This window comes from Cicer arietinum, chromosome 8, assembly GCF_000331145.2.
Source record: "Cicer arietinum cultivar CDC Frontier isolate Library 1 chromosome 8, Cicar.CDCFrontier_v2.0, whole genome shotgun sequence".
NCBI lineage: Eukaryota > Viridiplantae > Streptophyta > Magnoliopsida > Fabales > Fabaceae > Cicer > Cicer arietinum.
In genome coordinates this window covers 24,528,864-24,554,065 of record NC_021167.2, presented here as the reverse complement: position 1 = coordinate 24,554,065, position 25,202 = coordinate 24,528,864, and the positions used below count along the sequence as shown (strand labels likewise).

General features: G+C 29.1%; 2 protein-coding genes and 2 long non-coding RNA genes across 14 annotated transcripts; 1 reads left to right on the top strand and 3 right to left on the bottom strand.

Moving 5' to 3' along the window:
• Positions 1-443: 443 nt before the first annotated feature.
• Positions 444-4,980, bottom strand: LOC101515212 (eukaryotic translation initiation factor 3 subunit J-like). Its single transcript, NM_001364901.1, has 7 exons — positions 4,847-4,980; positions 3,957-4,033; positions 2,979-3,103; positions 2,392-2,522; positions 1,231-1,378; positions 991-1,150; positions 444-890 (listed from the first exon to the last, which is right to left on the bottom strand). Exons 2-7 carry the CDS (start codon positions 3,970-3,972, stop codon positions 796-798), a joined length of 675 nt encoding a protein of 224 aa, NP_001351830.1. The 5' UTR covers positions 3,973-4,033; positions 4,847-4,980; the 3' UTR covers positions 444-795.
• Positions 4,981-6,677: 1,697 nt separating this feature from the next.
• On the bottom strand, positions 6,678-9,440 carry LOC101515536 (uncharacterized). Its single transcript, XR_001142927.3, has 2 exons — positions 8,846-9,440; positions 6,678-6,982 (listed from the first exon to the last, which is right to left on the bottom strand). It is a non-coding gene; the product is annotated as an uncharacterized lncRNA (long non-coding RNA).
• A 218-nt stretch (positions 9,441-9,658) lies between these two features.
• On the bottom strand, positions 9,659-11,535 carry LOC101488287 (uncharacterized). The gene is made up of 2 exons (XR_012161526.1): positions 11,232-11,535; positions 9,659-10,329 (listed from the first exon to the last, which is right to left on the bottom strand). It is a non-coding gene; the product is annotated as an uncharacterized lncRNA (long non-coding RNA).
• Positions 11,536-17,995: 6,460 nt separating this feature from the next.
• On the top strand, positions 17,996-22,786 carry LOC101488615 (E3 ubiquitin-protein ligase RING1-like). 11 transcript variants are annotated; one of them, XR_003470641.2, is made up of 4 exons: positions 17,996-19,169; positions 19,527-19,655; positions 21,407-21,467; positions 22,575-22,786. XR_003470641.2 is itself a non-coding variant. In XM_004515217.4 (2 exons), exon 1 carries the CDS (start codon positions 18,100-18,102, stop codon positions 19,147-19,149), a length of 1,050 nt encoding a protein of 349 aa, XP_004515274.1. In that variant the 5' UTR covers positions 17,998-18,099; the 3' UTR covers positions 19,150-19,169; positions 21,407-21,719. The 11 variants fall into 11 exon arrangements, 1 of the variants encoding a protein (XP_004515274.1); XR_003470640.2 differs by having other exon boundaries at positions 19,514-19,655; XR_012161596.1 differs by having other exon boundaries at positions 19,508-19,655; positions 21,407-21,454.
• The last annotated feature ends 2,416 nt before the right edge of the window (positions 22,787-25,202 follow it).

The window sequence follows — 25,202 nt, the reverse complement described above, 5'->3', positions numbered from 1 at the left end:
ATTTAGATTAAACTGTATTGAAACACTTACACAAAAAATTTAGATTAAACTGTATTGAAACACTTAAATTTTAATACTTTGATTATAAGTCTTAACCACTTACACAAAAAAGAGAACATTTATAATTTACTTTCCACGCATCACATTGTTTTTCGTATGTGAAATAAAAAACTCCATACCAAGACCAAACCGTTTTAAAATTGCTTTTGTTCGGTTTAGACCCAAAGTGAACTGATCAAATCAAAACATACCCATCAACATTCTTAATCTCAATAACATCCAAATGAAACTTCATAGTTGTAATAAGGAATACCATATTTAACCAGAAATATTTGAACCAATCAACTAACTTATCTTTTATTAGGTATAAATTCATCTGCTATACCTAACGTATCTGCAATAACACCTTAATCAAATGATAAATATTGGCCAAAACATCCAACCTTGACAAATAGACTAACTTGTTCAACATCTTTTAGTAAGAAAAAAAAAAGCAAATTCTATTCTTACAATCCAACACGAATGTACCCAAGGTAAAAGTGATGTCCAATGTTTAATACACATTCATCTTCAAACTTTTAACTTATGTAAATCATCTAGTGAAAGACCAAGTCTAAGTATAATGGTGACAAAAATTGTCAATGAAAAAAAAGGACACTGATGCACACTCTTATTGGACAAAATACAGGACAGAACTCTTCAATTTTTGACAAGGGTATGCCGAAGGATCTTGTCCCAACTTCCAATGTTGAATCCCGCTACTGAATAATCTGAATGGAACTTAACAAAAATATTTCACATGAAATCGAAATCATCCAAAGCATCATATCGATCAGCGGCAACAAAATCCTCGTCAGGTTTGTCGACATTAAGCTGCTTTTTCTTGCCACCTGCAGACACAACAAAAACCTTGAGATCAATGGGAAAAGAGAGAAAGATAACATGAACAATAAAAGCAACATGGAAGGTTATAAAGTAAGATGAAGTTACCTGTCTTCTTTTTACCAGCATTGGCTTCTTTCTCCGCTTTTATCTTTTCATTTGCAATAGCAGTCACCGAAGATGCGATATCTTTGGCATCTGCTCCTTTAAGAGAAGTCATTGATAATCTCATTACTGCCTTCAGTAGACCCATATAATGGTAACTTTTCTGCATTCATCAAGAAGAAAATTAGAATGGCCATTCCACAAATAGTTAAAAGGAAGGTATAGGAAACAGAAGTGTTGAACCTCAAAAGGACGAAGCCTGTGCGAGATGAGCTCTGCGTACTCCACGAAATCGCTCTCAGATTTCGGTATAAAAGTATCAAGGTTCTTTTCATCATTACTTCCACCAAACAATTCCTTAGTGGACTTGTAATCTGCTTCTTCAACCAATCTGTCATAAGAATAAGACGTAAATTAAATAAGAAACAGTAGGTTGCTTGGTCTGAATTAACCATCTATTTCTTTTATATGGTGTACTCATTCAGAAGCTACGAGAGCCATAAATTTAGAAAAAGGAAGGAACAACTTTACCTATGATATTGCATATACATCAAAGTTAATTGCAATGAAGAATGATGAGTATATTTTTAAGTTAAATTTTCTAATCATTTAAGTTCAGAAGTTTTAATTGTAGTAAGTAAGCTGAAGTTCCACCCCAGTCAGTGACACTATGTCTACTGCACTTTGATAGCCTTTGGTCAATGAGAGATGCTTGGACTTACAAATGAATATATCAATCCTTAGTACATCTCACCCTCCCTCATTTGCAATCTATATTATATATAGCATACCATTTAAACATATGTACCCTTCTGAATAGCTTAACTTATGGTTTTCATTGGTCTCCCTTAGCTTCTAACTACAAGATTATCCTTCATGTGATTTATCCTCCTTACTGAACTTGCTACAAGTCTTTTTGCACACATGCCTAAACTATCTAAAAATAAGGTTATACCAACTTTTTCTCAAGGGAAGGGTGCTATCCAAGTTTTCTCACTAATGCATTCATCACCATATTATGCTGTGTGTCCATCTTAAAGTACTGGCTCTTTATCATCCACGTTCTGTTTCATACAATGTCGGGTGTTAAAGTTGTGACAGTAATTTATCCTTAGGCTTTACTTGTACTTTTCCATCACAAATTACAACAGAATTTCTCCACTAATCAACCCCATTGAATCCTATGATTTGCACGTTCTAAGACCCAAAAAAAAGCTATTTTCCCGCAACTACCATAGGTAGTTAAAGCAAACCTTCATAGCCACAACATTCCATGCTCAAGTAGAGCTAGCTTTAACAAAGATTGTGTTGGACATTTTATAATGTGAGCTTGCTACTAATCAAATTTAAAAGGAGCATTAGGATTAGGATCAGGGTAAAGAAATTAAATGCAGAATAATAAACCTTTGTTGGCGAAGTTTTTCAGCCACAGGATCCAGAGGTTCTTCCTTTACTGGTTCTACTTTCTTTCCCTTCTTTTCAGCAGGTTTTTTAGGAGCCTTTTCAGTAGTTTTTACTGCAGGTGCTGCAGGAGCCTGGTGATATTATTCAAGCAACAAAAAATCGGCAATTAGTATCTAAGGGAACAGTTAAAGATCATTATTATAAAAAATGATGCATCGTTAAATTAGAAATAATTGTGAAACTCATTTAATTGTACTATACAATATACATTACATGTTAAAGTCAAGAAACCTAAACAATTTTTAATTTAAAACAAGCACACTCAATTTTGGCCCAAAGAAAATAGAAAAAACAAGTTATATTTAACTATAGCAGTTTCCCTCACATTGTAATACGTAAAATGTAAAAGATTCAAAGCAACATGATTGTATTGGCATCAAGATAGTAAAAAAGGGTGAGCGAATTACACAAGAAGAAGACAATTAACTAACTATGAATGAGCTATGTCAATTTTTTAACTTTTAAGATTATAAAAATTGTATGTAAATGAAATGCACTGTTGAGAAATTATTTTTAATTGTCCTTACCGGAGTGGACTCCTCTTCATCCTCCCATGATTCCTTCACATCATCTTCATCCACATCTTCATCTTCCCATTTAAGTTTAGTCGGCTCTTGTAACTTAAGATCAATAGGGGCAAATTGCTCTTCCTCTGAAACAAAGAAAAACATTTCTCAACTTAACAACAATAAAAAATATAGTACAACAAACACAGAAAGCTTTGACTGAATTATTGATTTAATAAATACAGGTTGTATGTTAGAATCATGCAGACCTTGATTGGAATTGGGAATTGATTTGATATAGAAATTAGAGTCCAATGACCAGTTTTACACCGTCGTCCAAGGAGAACCAATCATTTTGCCATATATCCTTATTCAATGTAAAACTAGTCTACACAGACGGTGCCTATCCTTTTTCTCTATAAAGTATATCTTTAGTTCAAAAAGCTGATAATAAGGAATCTATTTGATTTTGAAATCATACCTATGGCTATGTATATTTAAATATGGTTGGATTTGTGTGAAATTAGATTTTATCATTATTTCTATATCTAAATGGACAATTCCATCCTTACTAAATTAGGCATTTTAAAAGCTACAACTTGAGGGCAATAACGAAAAACATCACGGAGTTGAGCTTAATATATTTTTAATATTCAAAACGTGAAAATAATTTATTTACAGATCAATTAAAATCAATCTTTAACAATGAGCCCAAAATATTCAAATCAATTTCATTTTCCATCATACTAAACAAAGTGTAATTGAACAATCAATTGAAAAACATAATAACTTTTGAGTAATTTGTCAGGTTTTCTTAACCAAAATAATCAATCCGCAGCAACAATTATAATTGTATATATTTTGTGAAACACATATCATTTATTTAAAGCGAAAAACACACTACATATCCAATTAAAATTTTCACCCAAAAATATAAGATACAAGCAGTTATGTTATTAAATAATTATATAATAGCTAAATTAAATTAAGTTTCATTACCCCAATCATCCTCCATTTTGTGGCTGTGGTCACTTCTTCAGAAGAAAACAGAATAAAAAAAGGTTCCAGCTGACAAACTGCATGAAGAGTAAAATTTATCAGGTTTCTGAACTGAATCAATGTAAACAATAAGACTTAACCAACACCACCTCCACAACTTCGCCAAAAACCAAATAAAGAGATAAATAGGGCACTGAAAAAATAGGGGGAATGACACAGACTAATTCAATCAATCTGCAAATAACTAAACCAACACAGATCAATCCATATAAGCTCTATAGCACCTGCACTTCAGATAAAAAGTGTGTCCAGGTGTCCGACACTGACACACCCTTGACATATTGATTACATTCAATTAATTCATTTTCTCAAATTATTATTGGTGTTGCTGTGTCAGTGTTGTGTCCGGTGTTTGTCTAGCATATTAGACTCAATTAAATCAATCCATTCAATCACTGCCATGCAACAGCAGCAAGACAACACTTTTCAAAAGTAATCACCACCCCTATGAACTCTAAAAAAATCTGAAACAAATTTTAGCAAAGTACAAGGTTTTCAACAAAAATTTCGTTCATAAAAAATAATTAGTCTTAGAATTGACAATGTCAAATGCATATTCATCTATCTACCTTCCAATTCAGCATAATCTAATACTCTTACAAAAAAAAAAAACAAGTTCACATAAATAAAAAAACAAAGGGGAAAAAAAAGGTTCAATTTCAAACCCTAGAAAAAAATACCAACTTTCACAGATAAAGTCACAAAAGGATCTAATACATACGACAATTAATTCTTCGATTTTCGATGGAAAAAAAACAAAATAGGCGATTGAAAAAATTGAATAATTAGATGGAAAAGGAAGAAGAAAAAGAAAAGAGAATGAAAGGAACCTGGTGAGGCGCGTTAACGGGGAGAGAATTAGGGTTTGCGCGGTGATAGAGAGACGAGAAGGAGAGTGAGGTTTCAATCTGAGGATTTAGGGCAGAGAATGGAATAATGTGTTAATTGAGGAAATTATAAACTGCTGTTAAAATAAAATATTTATAACGAATCATAGGGTCAAATCTTTTTTAATAAAAACGATAGGGTTTACAAAAGATTTTGTTTTTTTTTTAAAGATTTACAAAAGATTTTTTAGTTTTTTTTATAACTATCTATCGCAATTTCTATGGTTTGTTCACATAAATTAAGGTATTGTTAAACATAAATCAAACGATTATATTTTTTAATGAGAAAATCAGAAACAACTATGTATTTGAGGTTGTTTAAAAAAAAAAAAGTAGTTGAATTTAAGTGAACTCGGTCAAATTTTATATTATTATGGTCTATTTTCTTAAAAATTATGATTAAAACTAAAAAAAATCAAAATCAAACGATTTTTTTTATATCAAAAGTAAAACGAATTTTTTTTATATCAAAAGGAAAACGATTTTTGTTCACTTAAAAAAAATAAATCATAAATTTTATTTTTATGTGAAAATACTTAATTTTGGTCAAATATTTTTTTTGTCAAATATACTTTACAAAAGGTTTTTTATGTTCAACTTTTTTTTATAGTTTCTCAATTCATTTTCAGGTTTTTCTTCGCACAAATGGAACTTAAATAAATAAAAATTACTTTTATATAAAAACATTTTTATTTTGATGGACATTTTTCTAATCAAATATGCCATTAACAATCAATGCAAACTTTTTTCAACAAACTTCATTTACTTGTAAAACAATTTTGTATTAAAGCAAAATTTTCTCACAAAACTGTTTATATTTAATTTTTTATTATTAATTTATAATTTTATTTTAATATAGCGTAAACTACTAAATTTATAATTTTAACATATTATCATTTAAATAAATTTTTTTATACAATAATAACATGAAATTTTTGTAACTTAAAGATTATTTCTCCTCATCTCTCTAATAAATAATTAACTACATTCTTTACCGAAACATAGTTAATGTAATTGAACTTTCAAAATAATAAATAAAAGGTTAAGTATTTTTTTAATCCTTATAAAATTTTAAACTTAATTTTAATTTATATAAAAAGAATCTACCATATAAAATTATTTAACGAACTGTTTTAGTCGTCTTGTTTAATAGTTCTTCAATTTAAAAAAAAAAAATCAATAATTTTTTATAAGTACATTTAAAATATTATAAAAATTTACTCTACAAAAATTTAAAATTTTTTAACTTTAAAATGAATTGAATATAAATAATGTTATATAAGAAATTCACTTCTTTACTATGTTTATGTTTGATGCTATTATGTTTCAGGACTCTATTTAAAACTTCTTTCACTTTTCATTTTGTGCTCAAGTTTGGGTTTGTGTATATTACCAATTTTTATTCTCTCTATCAAACAAATGTATTTCCGTCATCTGGTGTGTTTAGCTAAAATCGAGATCAAAAATAGTCGATGTGCAACAAAAATAAGAATAAAATGATCTTTAATTAGATGATAATAAAGACCGTGAATTTTTCTCTTCTCCTCTATCTACTATTTGTGCAGAAGAAATTGATTTGAATGTTAGACTTTAGATATTGATTTGGTAACCATCTCTTGATTTATGTACTCTCAAAGTGTATTATTGTCCAAGACTTAATTTATTTAGCCATTAGTGTTTTAAAGTGTGGATGCATGTCTTAACACAATGTGTCCAAATGAATTGTAATGTTATATATCTATTAAAGTTGCTTGTTTTACCTTAAAAAAAACAGTTTTAAATCACAAATCATAATTTGATTGGAAATGAATCTCAAGTCATAGCTTGATTGGTGTAATGAATAAATTACATTTTACATATGTGAAAGCATGGTTTCTAAAAATAGTGCAGAGCAAAACACAGACTAAAAATAGCACTGCAATTACAATTATTTTCTTTCCTTTCATTTATTCACTTCCTCTACTAAAATTCCAAACAACAATAAAATAGAAATTCTCTTTGGTCCACCATTTGTTGTATTCTTTCTTTCATACTTCAATATACATGAACGTCCTTCCATCACAGCAAAATCAGAAGAGACTGAAAGGAATATAAAAAATAAATCACTTCCATTAGTCATTACAATACCATGGTTAAAAAACAAAAACAAAAAGCAAACATTTTAGCAGTGATAAACACCAACTTAACCAAGTAACCAATTTCAGAATAATTTGGGTCCCCTATAGTGCTACACAACACTGAAAGGACCTATTTGGTTACCAAGATAAGGAGACATGATACAATAAGGTATTATATTCTTTGTTAATCCCTTGTCACCAATCGTTCCATTGTGGAGCCATTACCATTTATTCAAACTTCTCATCCATCATACTCTTGTCTATTTTTCTTATCTTACTTATTCTTTTATCCTAACATGTCCACACTCCACCAAACTACCCCTGAAAGAAACAGTGTGGATATTGACTTAGAAATATAATAAAATTAGAGTTTAATAAATATACACACAATTGGTTTTCCGGCTGATCCTTTCCGGGTCGATAAGTAAGACAAAGCAAGTCAACACGGGGTCAAACTCTCGATGGCTATAGATCTAAATGGCTAAACCAAAGTGTTTTTGTGTTGTTAGCAACTAGGCCGAAAACACTTTTAGTGTAAATTAATTTGACACAAAACATCAAATAGGAGCCCTCCATTTTACCATGCCATACCACTAAATTTAAAATGTAGTTACCGAAATGGGGTGATGGGCAGAATACTAGATTTTGTAGTTACCGAAATGGGGTGATGGGCAGAATACTAGATTTTCATTGGATGTCAGTGTAAATCTAATTTACACTAACAGTGTATTTCCTATTTTCTCTAAAATTATGTGCATGTATATATATATATATATAGAGAGAGAGAGAGAGGCAACAAAGGAAAATGATGACAAAATATGAAGAAGTCTGACAGAAGCTCCTCAGAACTAACTTATTCAACATATAACAAGGGAAACTAACTAAAATTCGGAAATTGGAACGATAGAAGTGAAAGTTTTGTGGAATCTGAATAATTCATCATTGGAGCTTTAGTCCAGACTCAATACCAACACACAAGGCATTCTACAATCTAAACAAAGTGGAAACTCATCCAAAACATTAAAGCTAAAAACTAAATGCCTAAATAACATCCCTAGTCCATGAAACTAATCCTGTTTGGATGAAGCCACACATTTTCACTGAAAAATCTAAAAGGCAATTCAATATGAGAAGCTCTTCTTATTTACCAGTACCACAATGCTTAAAACAAATGATAAAAGATAAGCCTTCAGGAGAACATTTTTTCAAAGAAAAAGAAAACAGTTTAACATCATCATCAATAAGTCAAAAACTCAAATTATCATAGAACTCATCAATAAATCACCAAAATAACTGCAATAGAAAATAGAGATCTGTAATATATACACATCCAATAATAGGTCTAAATTGGGTTTGGCAACTGCAATTGCAGCCGCAATATAAAGGTTTTAGAGGTTCCACAACAACATCACAACTACAATTACAACCGCTTCAGCCGCATTTTGCCACAATGTCAAGGTCCGCAGCGTAAAATTTCGAACCATGCATCCAATCAAACAAACTCAAATATATTAAGGAACTCGTCAATTAGTCACAAACAATAAAACTAACTGCAATAGGGAAACCAATATCTGCAATGTAAGCACAACCAATATCTGAACAAAATCAAATAAAATGCAAAATAAAAAATTACATAACTTATAAAGTTTTAATTTATATATATCAGTGTAAGTAGTTTTTACATTATCAATCAATCACAATCATTGAATCGTTAAACAAACTTTACTTTTATTATAATTACTTCTAGAGTTATACACATAGTTGGTTATGATGTGGTTTTAACACTGGATGAAAATTAAACTGAAATTAGGGTAATGAAACGCACCGTATCATTTTTCAGAAGGTGTAATTTCATTAGGGGTCTTAGCAACAATGGAAAGTGCGTGAAGACCAGATTGAAGTTCATCGTTGAGAAGATCATAGACCATACGGTGTCGTTTAACGAGAGTCTGACCTTCGAATTTGGGAGAAACGATTTTCAAATTGAAATGAGTTTCTTTATCGGAAGTTTCTTTCATTGCGGCGTGACCTGCGTGCTGATACGACACGTCGTTTACTTCCAAAACGGTGGCTTCGAGAGATGATTGTAGCTTTGTTTTTATTCGCGTTGCTCTTGATAGTAAACCGTTGCCATTGCGGAAACTCATTGGATTAGGGTTTGCAGAAATTGGGGAAACTGTTTTTGAACAATACCAGAATGATAACTATTTGAAATTCAGGTTTTTTAAATAAAAAAGAAAAATTACATAGAAAATATCAATTTTTTAAATTTTAAGATATTAAAAGCACAATTTTCAACATTATATTTTTTTTATTCTTTAACGAATATCCTTACAACACTTAGCATTTCTCTTATTTTTTTTAAAGAAAATTTTAATTCTTTTCTCAACATCTAATTGATTCTAGTTTCTTATTCTTAAGAAAACTTACTCATTGGTTGTATCTTTTTGATACAAAATATTTTAGGACTCAAATCTAAAAGGCTCTCTGAATTTAAATATTTTAGTTGATTGATTATTTACAATGTTTATTTTTTGAGTTCGACTTTTAGAAATTGTGTTCAGTAAAAAATATTTTTTTTTCTTAAAATTAAATTCATTTTACTTAAATACATCTATGGTCGAATTAATATATATAAGAGATATCAGTTCTATTTGTATTAGTAAAATCACCTATACATATTAACTATTTGTTCTAATGAATTTATCTTTTATTTCTCTCTCCTTACTCAATTTAATGATCAATATACCTATGAATTCAATTCAATATGTTTTTGTTTTTTACACTATTTTTCTTCAAATATAGCATTTACAAGATAATAAAAAACAAGTACAGCTTACTCACTTTCTCGTTACCATAGTAAATAAAGCAAATCAATGCTTAGTGAATCATTTTAATGTATTGCATCATGTTCAAATTAAACAGTCACAACATTAACCTTGTCAAATGCATCATAATGGTGTTTATTTACTACCACTTTTGCCACATAAGTCCCTAGTGCCACCATAGCCACTACTCCAAGCACAAGTTTAATGGTTGTACTTTTTCTATTTTGTACCCCCCATAATGAATGTTTCTCCATGGTTGCATCTTTGGCATATTGAAGGACTTTACTTTTTGGTATTACAATAGAAATAAGTCCTTGAGAAAACTTTGCTTGGATCTCATTCACATTACATTCTTTTGAAATTTTAATTTCTTTGTGGAAACGACTCCATTTTTTACTAGATGCACCTAGAGGCCTTTCACCATAAATTTTTAGGATCCCTTTATTGTTGGCTTGGACCTTAAGTTGTTCCTTTTTAAAACCTACAAAGAATCAAGAGAAAAATATCATCATACATCGGTTGAATTGATTAAATTCACCTTATATAAGAGATATTGAATGTGTAAATATATAAGCTTAATATTTGGTGTCAAAAAATAATGACTCAATAATATATTAAATGATGTTTTTCTTTTTATTATTTTTTGAATTTGTATTTATAAAATTGGTTCTCATATTTACATTTACATATCAAGTTAGATACAACTTTGAGGTTTCTATCTAGTTTGGTGGCCTTAAAATGTAACTAGAGGCTTGCTTTATACAATCTCCAATTAGGATCATGTTTATAAGCTTTGGAACTTTGACAAATTGATGTTTGAAATCTACTATGATTTTTCAATCTTATTTTTTTGCTAAAGTTTTATAGTCAAGAAAATCTTTGAAATCTACTATCCATAATTTTTCAAACTTTATACTAAAATTTATACTAAGGGTTAAATAAATTTCTAGTCTTTATAAAATTTTACTTTTAGTCTCAATAAAAAAATTCTCAACTTTTTAGTTACTTTAAAAAAAAAATTATTAACTTGTAGTCCTTGTTTTGAACTTTTTTTAAAAAAAAAAAATTGATATTTTTAATCTCTATAAAATTAAAATAAAGACTAAAAATAAATACAAGTTTTTTATAGACTAAACTTAAAATATCAAGAGATAAAAATATATTTAACCTTTATTTAATCTATGTATTGTAATATGGTTACCTTTTTTTTGTTAAGACTAGATATAATTATATCTTAGAGAATTGTCTAATTTGCCTAAAAGGTCCCAAGACCCCTGCCTCTAATTCTAGTGGATATTAAATTGGCTCTTAAAATATAAATTGCATATATTAAATTGAACTAAAATACAAAAGAGAGTAAATAATAATGGAATTCTAATATACCCTTCAAATCAATCTCAAGAGTCTTTTGTCCTTCCTTTGTGAGCCATTTGCAATAAGGTTCAAAATCTTCATACAAGCGATTGCTAGTAACTCCAGCTTCCTTAGTTTCCATTGAATTCTCTTTTTCTTTTTAATTAATGTGAGATTTTTTCAATTGCCAAAAGTTATGGGAATGTATATATATATATTGAATGAATGAAAGAATTGTGATTCAATCTTTTTATACAAATTATTAAAGACTATTAGGAAAGAATTTGTGATGAGGGGTTTCATTCTTTAATTTTCCTTTTGGTTGAGAATGATTCTTTTTTTGGTTGGAATAGATCATCAAAGTGAGGTTACTTGCTTCAATATTCTTGTATTGGAACAAGGTGAGAGTTACTTGTGTAAACTTCGATTAAAGGAAACTCATGCTTTTGATTCCTTTTTCTTCGTCTCAAGAAATGATATTTTTCCTTTTGTCAAAATTTTGTTCCAAAAACAATATTGGGAGTTTGAACTTTTGTTTTTGAGTGTTTAAAAAGCAAATTTATATCATCGGAATTCATAGTATTCAATATATATATATATATAAAAGATATATCTAAGTAAAATGACTTTTAATACGAGAGGCTAATGGAATCATGAAGTATGAATCGTCCAATTATACATGAACTATCATGATCGAAAGTTATTTAAGTGATATATGATTACTTAAAAAGTTACTTAACTTTTTTTTTTATATAATTTTAATAATTTATGATTTGATCAACGACTAAGATTTATTCTTCTCATTTTTTCATTATAGAAGTTCTTGTATTTCATATGTTCCACATAAATATTTATATCAATGTTCGAAAAATCGGATCGACAATGGAGGCAGTAGAGACAACAATTCAAGATTCAACAGTTCAATTGTAATCGAGGGGTTAAGAATTAAATTATAAAATTTAATATTTTTATAATTAAATAATATAGTTGAACAGTCCGACCTTTACCGTTATCAGAACTATTAATCACGACATTCTCGCTCTCAACTGACCCGACCCTTACCATTATCAGCACTTGGTTAATCGCAACTTTCTCGCTCCCTTTCCACCTATTGAAAATAGCGAGTTTTTGCCTTCCGTGGAAATCAAATCTGGTATATGGGAATAAGTATCACCGTTTATCTATTTTTACTATCAATTGACTCAATTGGTAGTAGAAATGGATGAACAGTGGTACTTTTCATATAGAGAGGAAAGGAGGGGCCGAGAAGAACTCGCTACTTTAATGTACGCGTGCAAAAATTCATAGGTTTTGTTGCATGGTGATATCTAAATGAAAAGACTATATATAATTAAAACCTATTAAGAATGAAACATAAAATTATAGACAAAAAAAAAATTATAAATACAAGAACCAGAAGAAAATTGGGAAACCATAGCTTGAAAGTTTAATTGAAGGAACATAAAATAAAATTATATTTGATAAATGATAAAAAATGATACAATGATGTTTTTATTTATATTAGATAGTCAATACTAACTTTTTAACTACTTCTCTAATTATTGTTATTCTTAACGATTCTCCTCAAACTCGACTAGAAATTTACATTAATTAAAAAACAACAAAATGAAACGAGTAAAAGAAAAAAAATCCAAGATAGGACATGAAGATCAAACATTGCAATTTGTGATCCCATTCGAACCCTAACATCAATTGTATTCAAAGAACTTGAATTTCTTATGATATACAAAGCAAAAAAATGCCAAATGATTGATATTGGAAGGTTTTGTCACATAACTTGCCGCCGAATTGAAAACACAAATAGAACATTGTGATGGCGTTATCGGCATAGTAATTGTGTGCTCAATTATCGACGACACAATGATTTCTATAGTAAAAAATTTCAACTCATACCATGAACGATGAACTGAATTTGGTGCGTTGAAGGAGAGATCAATGCACATACTCGATTCACATAATCTAATGATGAAAACAATTAATATCGGCGTCCACGTCGTGATTATTGAAATGAGAAATGGATATTTTCAAGAAAATCGCATGATAAGCGTTTGAATTCATAGTTTTGGGATCCACTAGATTGACTTTGGTGATATCGACAACAAACTTTTTCTTTTCCTTGAAAACAAGAACTAAAATCGATGTAACTGAATTTTTTTATGTGTTTGAATCACAATACTCTTCCTTTGTGTGACTACAACATACTTCATCTTTGCCTGAAAACCGAATCAATATTTGAATCTCCATAGTCTTCAACATCTGAAACAAAAAATGAAAGAGATGAATAATCAAAGAGAAATATAAAACTTGAAATGATAGTGTGAAAAATTATGGTACAATTAGTGTAGAATATACTTTTATACAGTGTCCCTAAGGTAACTTACATAACTACATTCTATTTAATAATAACTAACTTATAGCTACTTTAAATCACATCTAACTAAATCTACCAATACTTAACAAACCTCGCAAGTTGGTGTTGAAATTCAAGTGTGAGTTGCTAGTTCTGCATTGACTAAGAATGGAGAAAATGTAAGATATACAAGATAGGTGACTCATATATCCATTGCCTTCAGGTTTTGAGTTGGGATGCGCTGTCAATGTCTCTTAGGGATCCTGGACATTTAGCTCATTGCTACTATCGTGCTCCCTCGAACTCCCCAACAAGTGGTATTAAAGTCATTGCTCGGCTTGGTGGGAAAACGGGAGTGGGAGATCCTGGTGTGGGTTGTGGATGACTCATGCTTAAGAGTGAGATTGTTGGAATTCAATTGTGAGTAGTTAGTCCCACATCGACTAGAAATTGAGAAAATATTGAATATATAAGAGTGATGACTCATATACTTAATGTCTTAAGGTTTTGGATCGAGATGTGGGGTCAATGTAGAACAAAAAGAACTCAATTGAAAAAACTTAAAATGAAATCATAACGATACAATGATACTTCTTGTGCTTTTGAGTGAATTGATAATCAATCTCCACAGAGCACTACTGAATTATTTGTAAAGAATGTTCTCCGTTTTCTGGTTAAAATCAAGAACGTTCTACGTTTTCTATTTTCACAACCAAGATAAATCTTGAGTTATTTTCTTAAGTTTTTAACAGAAACTTTAAAAGGTGTATTTACAATTCAAACCCCAATTTTTTGTAAATCGACATTGTTACTTCAATTGGTTCCCCTATTTTAAAAGTCGACATTTTTGTCCTTCACTCGGATTTTCTAACTAAAAAAATGATGATTTGATATATTTTAAATGATGTGATATACGATTCCATGATATAGAACCATCTAAATGGATTAATTATTCATATGTCATTGATTAATTTACAAATATGAAAAATTTATGAAGTTGAAAGTTAAATTTTTATGGTGTTTTATTATGATTTCATAGGTGTTAATCATTTTAAATTATTATATCATATGTCATGTTATTTGAAACACGTCACATCGTTTTTTTTTAGTTAAAAAATCAAAATAATGAAACAAAATTGTTGACTTTTAAAGTAAATGAATTAATTTTGTGAATTAATAAAAATAAGATGACTAAAATTACAACTAAACATTTAATTTATGAATTAAAAAACTTATGTTCATCGAGAGAAAACATGTCAACTACTTATATCCCTAAACAAGACGATGATTCATTCGCTGTATCAGTTGAATAGTTAAATCTGCATCATATAAGTTTCTACAAATTTGTTGAATTGTATCAAGTCACAAATATCAAAAGTAATATAAGTCATGTAAGTTGAATGACTAATAATGAGAATTTTTCTTTATATAAATTAAAAACAAAACATTAAATTTTATAAAGAATAAAAATCTATTCATAACTTATTTGATTCCTAATTAAATTTTGTCCTAGGGAACTCAATACGTCAAACATTCTACAGTTAGATGGTGAATAAAATAAAATATGTAAACATGTTCTAAGTATAAACATATTTCCCTATCATCCCATTTCAACATCTCAGAACATGGTTTGTTCAGGTATAGAGTGCATCACGAACATAAATAATAGCATATTGTTTGGTATATTGTTCTGATGTCATACATTGTTATGATTTTATTGTATAATAAATATTTGTTTTATGTATGATTATATAATCAAAACAACTTGTTATTCAATCGCTTTGATTTGATTCGAATTTCATGAAATATTTTTACAAAAATCAAATTAAAACAAATTGTCATTAATTATTAATTGGTTTAACTTTTCTTTTTCTCTATAAAAATCGATTTAAGTTGACTTATTGCACACTATCCATCAATTTTTTTGATTAATTTTAAAATTTTAATCAAATAAAATAAGGTAATTAATTAAATATAGTATAAATTCAAATTGTTGGAATAAAAATATAAAAATGGATATTCAATTTCATTTACTTGTGTGTCACTATTAGGCAAAATATTTGGTACATTCTTAAATTTAGAATGGTCCAGTGCATTATTAAATTACATTCATCTATCATTGTCTCCATTTGATGCATATAGTACTAACACCTAATTATTTTCTCTTTCTAGAATTTTCTTTCCATTTTTTAAAATAATAAGTTTTAAATAGAAAAAATTAACCATATATAAGGAAGGATATCCAATTTCATTTACTTGTGTGTCAATCAATATTAAATAAATTATTTGGTACATTCTTAAATTTGTAATGTTTCAGTACATTTCTAACAATACATTTCTAACATGACATCTATTTATTATTATTTTCAGTTTTAAATTTAAATATTTATTTTTATTTATTTATAATATATAGTAATTATTAATTGAACTTTAAAGTCTAATCCAAAAATTCAGATTTTAGATCCGTCACTACATTCTATAAATATTGGTAACCATCTATAGTCACATAATACAGAATCCAAAAACAAAAATCATAATATATAAGACACAAAAATTTATTATTAAGTAATCAGGTCGAAATTATAATATCTACATAATTATTATTCGGATTAGATAAGATTAAACTGTTGTAACGTCAAAATTATAATTTATAAGTTATAGTTAATCTAATCGGTTATTATTAAATAATTTAATTATTAAAATTATAATTTTTAAGTTATAGTTAGTTAAATTAATTAATATTTAATTGTTAGATAAATGAAATATTACCTTATAAGTAATAGTCTGTCTATTTAAGTTAGATTTAAACATTGGATCATTAAAATTAAAATTTCTAAGTCATAATTAGTGTAATTAGGTTTTATTGAACTATTTATTTGATCATCAAAACAATAATTTATAAGTCATACTTAATTTAATTAAATTAGATTGAACTATTGAATAATTGAAATTTGAATTTATAAGTTATAATAGATATATTTAGTTAAAATTGATATCATCGAAATTAGAATTCTCAAGTCGTTGTTAGGGTAATTAGAATGATTGAATCATTGGTTCACTAAATTTTAAATTTATAAGTTTTATGATTAACGGTTCAATCGTAACTAATTAAAATGACTACGATTTTCAAATTATATTTTCAATAATCAAACGATTCAATCTATCTCAATTGCACAAACAATTACCTATAAATTCTAATTTCTATTATCTAACAACTCAATCTAACCTAATTACACAAACAATGACTTAAAAAATATAATTTCTATAACATATCAGTATAATCTTTGACTAATTGAATTGATTATGACTTAAAAACTATAATTTCGATGATCCAATAGTTAAAACTATCCTAATTGCACTAACAATATCTTAGAAATTCTAACTTGAATTCAACGTTTCAATATTAACTAATTAGATTGAACATTACTTAAAAAATTTAATATGATAATTCAATAATTAAATCTAACATAATTACACTAATAAATAATTATAAATTATAAATTTGATGATTCGTGAGTCTAATTTTAACTAATTATACTTACTACAACTTATATATTTTAATTTCATTGGTCCAAATAAATTATAAATTTAAAATTATAATTTCAAAAATTCAGTTTAACCTAACCACATAAAGAATAATTTTGATACAAGATGACAAAGTGCACATTTTACTATTTACTTTATTATGTTGCAAATTTGGGGAACTCTCACTTTATTTGTTCTCCCTTGTAGTTACTTTATGAGTCTCTTATGGAAGATGTCAATATAGAGAAACGAGTTGAAGATGCATTTGAATATGTTTAAATTATGGTATTGTAGTAGTAATTTACACCACTATGGCAAATGATATTATAAGTATTTATTTTGAACAACTTAAAATTACTCTGATTAATGTAACATTAAGGTAGAGATACATAGTATTATGTTTGATATTCTAAATGCTTTATTTACAATGTGATACTTGTTTGTTTAAAAGTTTTTAATCGATTAATGATTTTATCCTTCGTATTTCTCAATTATTTTTTAGATAAGGGTGTCGCATCAAAAACCTTATAATATATATAAATACAAATAAATATTTAAATTATATAATTTTAATGTACACCACTATAATCTATTTCCAAAAACATTAAATTATTATATAATAATATATATTAAATTTGCAAACAACATATATAATAAATAAACTGATTTAAATTTGACTATTAGTACATAATAACATTTAATTACCTTAATTAAAAACTAAGAATAATAGTTATTACGAGACGAATGACATGTTTTAGATTTATTTTAAACAAATCACGTTTATTTCCAAAACAATTAAAAATAACATTATTACTACATTAATTGACGATTTTGCCCCCACACTCTCTATCCCCTTCCTCCATTTCCATCCTCGATTGATTGTGGTCTTTCTTGTTTCATTCTCTTCTCCTTTCCCTCTCTCTCTCTCTCTCTCTCTCTCTCTCTCTCTCTCTCTCTCTCTCTCTCTCCTCTCTATTTTCTCTCTCTTCTTTTCACGTTGACATGTCTTCTGCTGACGGTAACGGCAGCAATCTTCCCAACTCCGACGAACTCCGTCGTTACTTTTGCCACCAGTGCGAACGCACCGCCTTCATTTCAACTTCCTCCACCGATCTAATCTGTCCCAATTGTAACGGTACCTTCCTCGAAGAACTCGAAACCCCAATCCCTAACCCTAACCCTAATCCCAATCCAAATCCTATTCCACCGTTTTTCTCCTACACTACCGACTTTCCCGCTGCGAATTTCTCGTTTCCTATTGGAAATTCTCAACCGTTGGAAGATCTCTCCGTTTTATTCGGTAACCGATCGTCGCCGTCGCCGGCTTCTCCTTTCGGTCAAGCTTTTAATCCTGTCGCTTTTATTCAAAACTATCTCCAGAACATAAGACCGGGAGCGGGAGGCAACGTTCAGTTCTTCATCGACGATGCGGATGATCCGACTGGACCATTTCGGTTTCCTGGAAACGCGAATCCGGGAGATTACTTTTTCGGACCAGGACTTGAGGATCTGATCCAGCAACTTGCTGAGAATGATCCGAGTCGGCGTGGGACTCCGCCGGCGTCGAAGTCTGCCGTGGAAAAACTTCCGGTTATATCAGTTACCGAGGAGCTGCTTGAGTCCGATTCGGCGCAGTGTGCTGTGTGTAAAGACACATTTGCCCTCGGTGAAAAGGCTAAGCAGATGCCGTGTAAGCATATATATCATACGGATTGTATCTTGCCGTGGTTGGAATTGCATAATTCTTGTCCTGTTTGTCGGTATGAGTTGCCTACAGATGATGCTGATTATGAGCAGAGGGCTCGAGGAGACGGTGTCGGGGGCGGTCCTGGTGGTGGTGGGGTTGATGATTCGCAGACAAGGAGATTTAGGATGTCGTTGCCGTGGCCGTTTAGGCAGGTACCTTCATCATCTTCGGTTGCCGGAACTAGTAATGCTGGGAATGTTAATAATAATAACAATAACAGCAATAGCAATAGTGGGCAATCGGATACTGAAAGTAGAGGTAATCAGAGTTTTGAGCCGGAGACTAGACAAGAAGACCTCGACTGAGAATCAATCATGTTTCATATGTAAGTTTGGAGATTCCTGCTTTTGAGTGTTGAATTGGTTTTGACTTACAATATATAGTCTAGTTTTTGCTTCATTGGCTTATATTATTTTAAATGATTGGAATAAAATGAAGTAGTGTTGAAATGCTTATTCATGCTGAGTTTAGCTCTGGATTATTATGTGATAAACCATCTTTGCAGTTCCATGTTTGATATCATATCATGCTGATTTTAGCTCTAGATTGTTGTTGTGATAAACTGTTTTTGCTGTTACATGTTTGATTATGGGCGAATGTAATTCCTTTATGAGGGTACTTTTTATGATGTGAATTTGAACTTGGACATTTGTTGATTGTTAGCTTTAGGTGGCTGTGGCAGGTTAAATATAGGTGGCATTTCCTTTGAGCTTGTCTACCTTTGAGTTTGCTGAGTTTGCAGCTAAATATTTCACGTTGGGAACTGTAAAGGGAAAAAATTCTTTGATTGGAGGTTCCTTGATCAGTGAAAGTGAGATTTATAAACTTTCAATTCTGTTTGGTACGGATTGTGAAGCTGCTAGTTTGAGTTACCTTCACTTGTTTTTCTGATGCTTGATTGGTTCATAAATTGGGGCATGGGGTATGGAAAGGCTTTAATTATGCTTGTTTTGTTTTGATGGATGCAATCACCTTATTGATCTATGTTATTACTATGAAAGCAAAAAGTTACCATGTCCAGACAAGAATGTAGGTTTGGGTTTCTTATATTTGACATAAAAAGGAAAGGACATGAGTAAATAAATAATGATTTATGCCAAACTTCTTTTTCGTTTGAAGATAGTTTTAACAACTCATTGCTACAATAGAAGCTTCTTTATCACTTGAGGTGTTTAAATTTGAGGAGTTGGATGCTATTGCAGTGAGAGCTTCAATTGCATTGTTTAGAATTTTGCATTTATATATTATATAGTACCAGAATACATTTTTGTGATTCACTTTGAACCTTTTGTTGCTTGGAAAGTCTTCCAATCAGCTAATGTGAAATAAAGTACATACCATGAGGTGGGTATGTTATTATTTTATAAGATTGTTATTTACCTTATTGGTGATACTGTTTTGCAGTAGCACTTTAAGAGAATTAGATTCTGTTTTTCAAGTTTCAACTATGAGTTGTCCATTCAAGAGTTATTTTTAAAGCTAGTAAAAACAGGTTATTAGGTAAAACACTAATAAATCTAAGGGACTGTTTAATTCGAGGAAATGTTTTCGGTATCTGTTTTAACTAATAAAATAAAGTAAAGTAAAAACAATGTGATATTTTTGTAATTGGTAGTGGAAGTTGAAAGCATAAATCATTTCAATAAATCATTCCCATATAACTTCAAAGTTATCTTTCTTCCATCTTAATTGTAAGAAAATGTTGCTTAAATGGAAAAACATCTGGGAGGATGTCTGGTGTAAATTTTAGGAACCTTATATAGTTTGCATAATTGCGTTATCAAGATTTCACATATAAGGGGAAGCTCTAATCAACTAAGTTCTTTCCATGGGAAGGAAGGGTAAAGGATATAATTCATGAAAATTTATTAAGATAGTTTGCATAATTGCGTTATCAAGATTTGACAGATAAGGGGAAGGGTTTCGTGAGATCAAAAGTGACAGTATAAGTGCAGAAAAGTTATGTCTGCTTTTTGAACTAGAAATAATTGGACTTATAAGAATATGAGGGTCTTTCTCCTTCTTTGGATTGTTTAAAGTTAAAGTATTCAGCTCATGGTTTAAATGGTGTAGCAAACAATTTATTTGAATAAACATAGAGGATCAACGATGAAGCTTTTCAGATGATCTATTTAAGCTTCAAATAAAGTGATTCTATAAATGTTATTATTATTAAACTTATCTTAGAGTTTTCCCCCCTCAGAAACTACTATTTTTAGTTATGAGAAAAGTAGATAAACACCTTTTTTAGGTTTGTTTTTCTTTTACCCTAATTTTTTATAATTATGTGAACATATATTTTAATTAAAGATTTACTTTTTCTTTAAAAAAATGGGCCTTTTTTTTTCACGTGCTTTTGATATTGTTTTGTGAACAGAGAAACCAAATGGTATTGTGAGGTCTTTGATGTATAATGAAGGTTTTGTTAATGTTAATCAGAAGTGAATATATATTTTTGGCCAGAGCATTTTCAAATTTCAATAGTAATTAGTAAGCTGTTTATGTGTGTCTCCAAGTGAAATATTAAAATCTGCTCAACCACTTGTTTGTTAAATCCTGTAGGAGGAATGCTGTAAGAGGTTTCAATCCATCTTGCAAGAGTATGACTATGTAAGTAGAAGAGGTAATCCCATTAGTTGATCGTGTACCTGATTGCTTTCTGTTCTGTATGATCTTATTGTATTGAATGATTTTGATCGGGACAAATATAGTGCAACAATACACTACATTTGGCATTCTATTTTGTATGATCATTGTATAGAATAATTTTTTATTTGGGTCAAATATAATAAGTAGAACAATACCCGACTTATAACAATGGCTTTCCATAAATTCAAATGTTATTCAAGGTATAAGAGAGCATTTGTTTTGTTTATCACGTCCCTGAATAGTACTCTTAAATGTATATGTATTTAATTTAATTTATTTTAATTTAAAGAACAATTGGTTTGTGAACTGAAGTTCTCATTGCTCTAAACGATTTAGCACTTTTCAAATTATGATATCTGTCTTACCTAGAGATGTCAAGAATATCATTCACATATCTTCACCTAATAGTTCGTATAGGATAGTTAATTGTTGACTTGCATCAGATCTTCTTTAAACTAGAACTGTAGAGTTTGATTTTAAATTTCTCCAGTTTTTATAATGAAAAATTGAGCTTCTGCACAAGAATAGGGAGGCCTGTACACTGGCAACATTTCAAGCCCATAGAACTTTTGTCTCCCTCACGTAAGAGGGCATGTCAGAGTTGTCCATATCATCATTCATGTATCCTCACTTAATAGCTTAGGACTATGAGATGGTTGGTTCACGAGACTAGCTAAACAATAGAAAGTTTGAACAATTGTATACTGAAATGGTCATTATAATGTTCATTGGTTTTAACATCGAGAAATTGGGTACAGGGGAATGATAAAACTCTAATTACTTACGAATAAAAAGTTATTCGAATCATCGAGGCAGATTGTTAGGAAACATTAGTGCTAAGTGTCACCGCTTGTTTTACTGAGTTGTGTCTGTACTCTAAATCATATGCATAATGGGTGGTGCACTATTATTTATTACAAGTTTGTTAGATATTTTGGCTGCTCATTTTTAAATTTCAAATAGGAAGTCTTATCACATTGAGCTTAATCGTGAAATCTTGGCCCATGCTGGAGGCAATTTTTATTTTGAAATCTTGGTCCAATCAGATCTTTTCAGAATTCTTTTGTTTTTGTTTTGGCAGGCCTGAAGCTTGTTTCAAATCTGCAGCATTTTGTTGAGTAGAAATGATTCAAATACCTAGTAATGGTTTTGTGATGGTTACAAATTTTATATTCGATTACAATGAACTTGTGACTGTCCTTCACCCTTTTGACGCGTAGAGTTCTTTGTAGATTCATGATCCTATGTGCATTATTTGTTCAATATATTTTGTGAACTATATTGTCTGTGACACCTTTCCCTTGTTCTTCTCTTCCGGATTTGGTTTCAAAAGTGAGGTTTATTTAGAGGGAAAAGTAAAAGATCATGTAAACAACCATTTTAGTCTTTGAAATTGTAGGATGTTGTCATTTTGGTCATTGGCTTAGTAAAAAACTTAAAAATAGTCATTGAATCATCAAAATAGTATCTGAAAGAAATAATTTGTTATTATAAGCCTTTTAAAGATACAATTTAGTGTTAAAATAGTATTTGATTGTTATAACATTAGAGACTAAATTGACCAACATTTTGATGATTAATTTGAATTTTTGACTGAGTCAGAGACCAAAGTGACAATGCTTTATACTTACAGATACTAGAATGGTAGTTTATCCGTATAAGATTACAGCTTTCATTGAGAAAATGAATGGTTGAAATTGTGATCAAATGTATTTATATGTATAATGAATTATTACAACATTATTTAAGTCTATTTTCTTAATTTGTTCATGTAGAGAAAACTTTTTTTTATTAGTAGTGATACTACTTGTATCCCCTATTTTTTTTGTGAAGATGAGGGGTGCACACGGTTCGGTTTTGATGAAATTTGAAATCCGAATTGATAAATTTTAATTTTGTTGGGTTAAGTTCATGTAGTTTTTTACATAAACTATGAACTAAATCAATTAAATTATTACTGAGATGGGTTGTAAATCATAAAGAAAAAGTATTTTTAATTCTTAAATAATGTAATTAAATATTAATACTTGACTATATTAATAATCATAAATCACCGGTCAATACTTAAAATATAGTGCATACTATTTTGAATTATTATAACGTTATAAATTTTGATTTAAAATACAACTTAAAAATATTTTTCTTTTTAAAATAAATATTTTTAAATAATACTTTCAATCAACTATGTTATTGACTTGAAATGAATTACTAGGCAAATGGAGGTTTGTTTGTTTTTATTTATATTTTAACGAAAATGTCTGATATCATTAATTGAAATGAAAGGGGAAATTGGACCAAGATTTGTTTAAGGTTTCCATGTTTGAATATGAGCTAATACATTGTTACATTATTCCCAAGTCTACGAGATGGGCTATATTCAGAAGGGAAATTGGACTAAGATCTCCTCAGGGTTTCCAATTTCAATATGAGCTAATATGTAGCTACATTATTTCCATATCTACTTACAAAATTGAAACTACACACCCTAAATCTAGTTGCCACCTCATTTCATAAAATTGATTTGCTCAATATCTCCGAGTTGGTTCTATCATGAGAGTTGGAGCAAATTCTAGTCCAATTTTGGGCATACAAACTTCAGTTTTGACAACCTCCTTGACATTAGGTTATGTTTATCTATATTATGAAAAATGGTAACATATGTCTAAAGGACTGAGGAGAATGATGCACATGAGCCACTCATAGCTTAATTATTATATATATATATATATATATATATATATATATGAAGTAAAAAGTTAAATTTTTAAAGAATTTTATTGCAATTTTATAAGTGTTAAATATTTGACGTCTTTTTATTATATGCCACTTTATTTAAATTATGTTACATTATTATTTTTTAATTAAAAATTCATAATGAAAGGTCAAAATTGTCATATTTTAAAATAGAAAAATCAATGTCGTGGATTGTTAAAAATAAGAGAATTAAAAGTACAATTAAACATTATTTATTTAATTCTTTATATAATCAGAATTTGACTTTTCATCAGTAAGATCTCAAGATTCATCTATGTCATATGATATATTTTAAAGAATCAAATATAAAAAATGTAGCTTGATATTTGTGTATTGAACTCTTTGAAAGTACAAAAATTATTTTTTCCTATAAAAAAATTATACTTTTAGAATTTTTACTTAGTGTTTTAAAAGCATATTTAATTTCCACGCAATGATAATTTTTTTTTTTTTACATAATCATAAATCATGTCATCGTGAGTACTTTTATAAGTAGTTATGACAAAAATAAAAATTATTGACAATATATAATTATTTAGACAGTATAAACAAATATTTAAACTGACAATATATATAAATTAATTTTTTTTTTATTTATACAAAAATTTATACGGTAAAAATATTGAGAACGCAACTAATTTTTTACATACATATGTCCAAATGTAAACAGTTCATTGAACAAGTAATAAACACTAATGACTAATTAATTGATTAAGTTAATTAATGAAATAGTTATTTTATTTCATTAAATTTTAATGTATCTTTTTTATCGATCAAAATCAACAATCGTAAACTTTGGTAACTTTACAAAGTTGTGGACGACTAGTCCTTTGTTGAGTTTTTGTTTCCTAAAGTCATGGCACTAACTTTGCCATCATTACAGGAGCATAGTTCTACGACTGAAAATTTTGAGATTTATTTTTTATCAAAGTTTGAGAATTCTTATTTCTTGTTA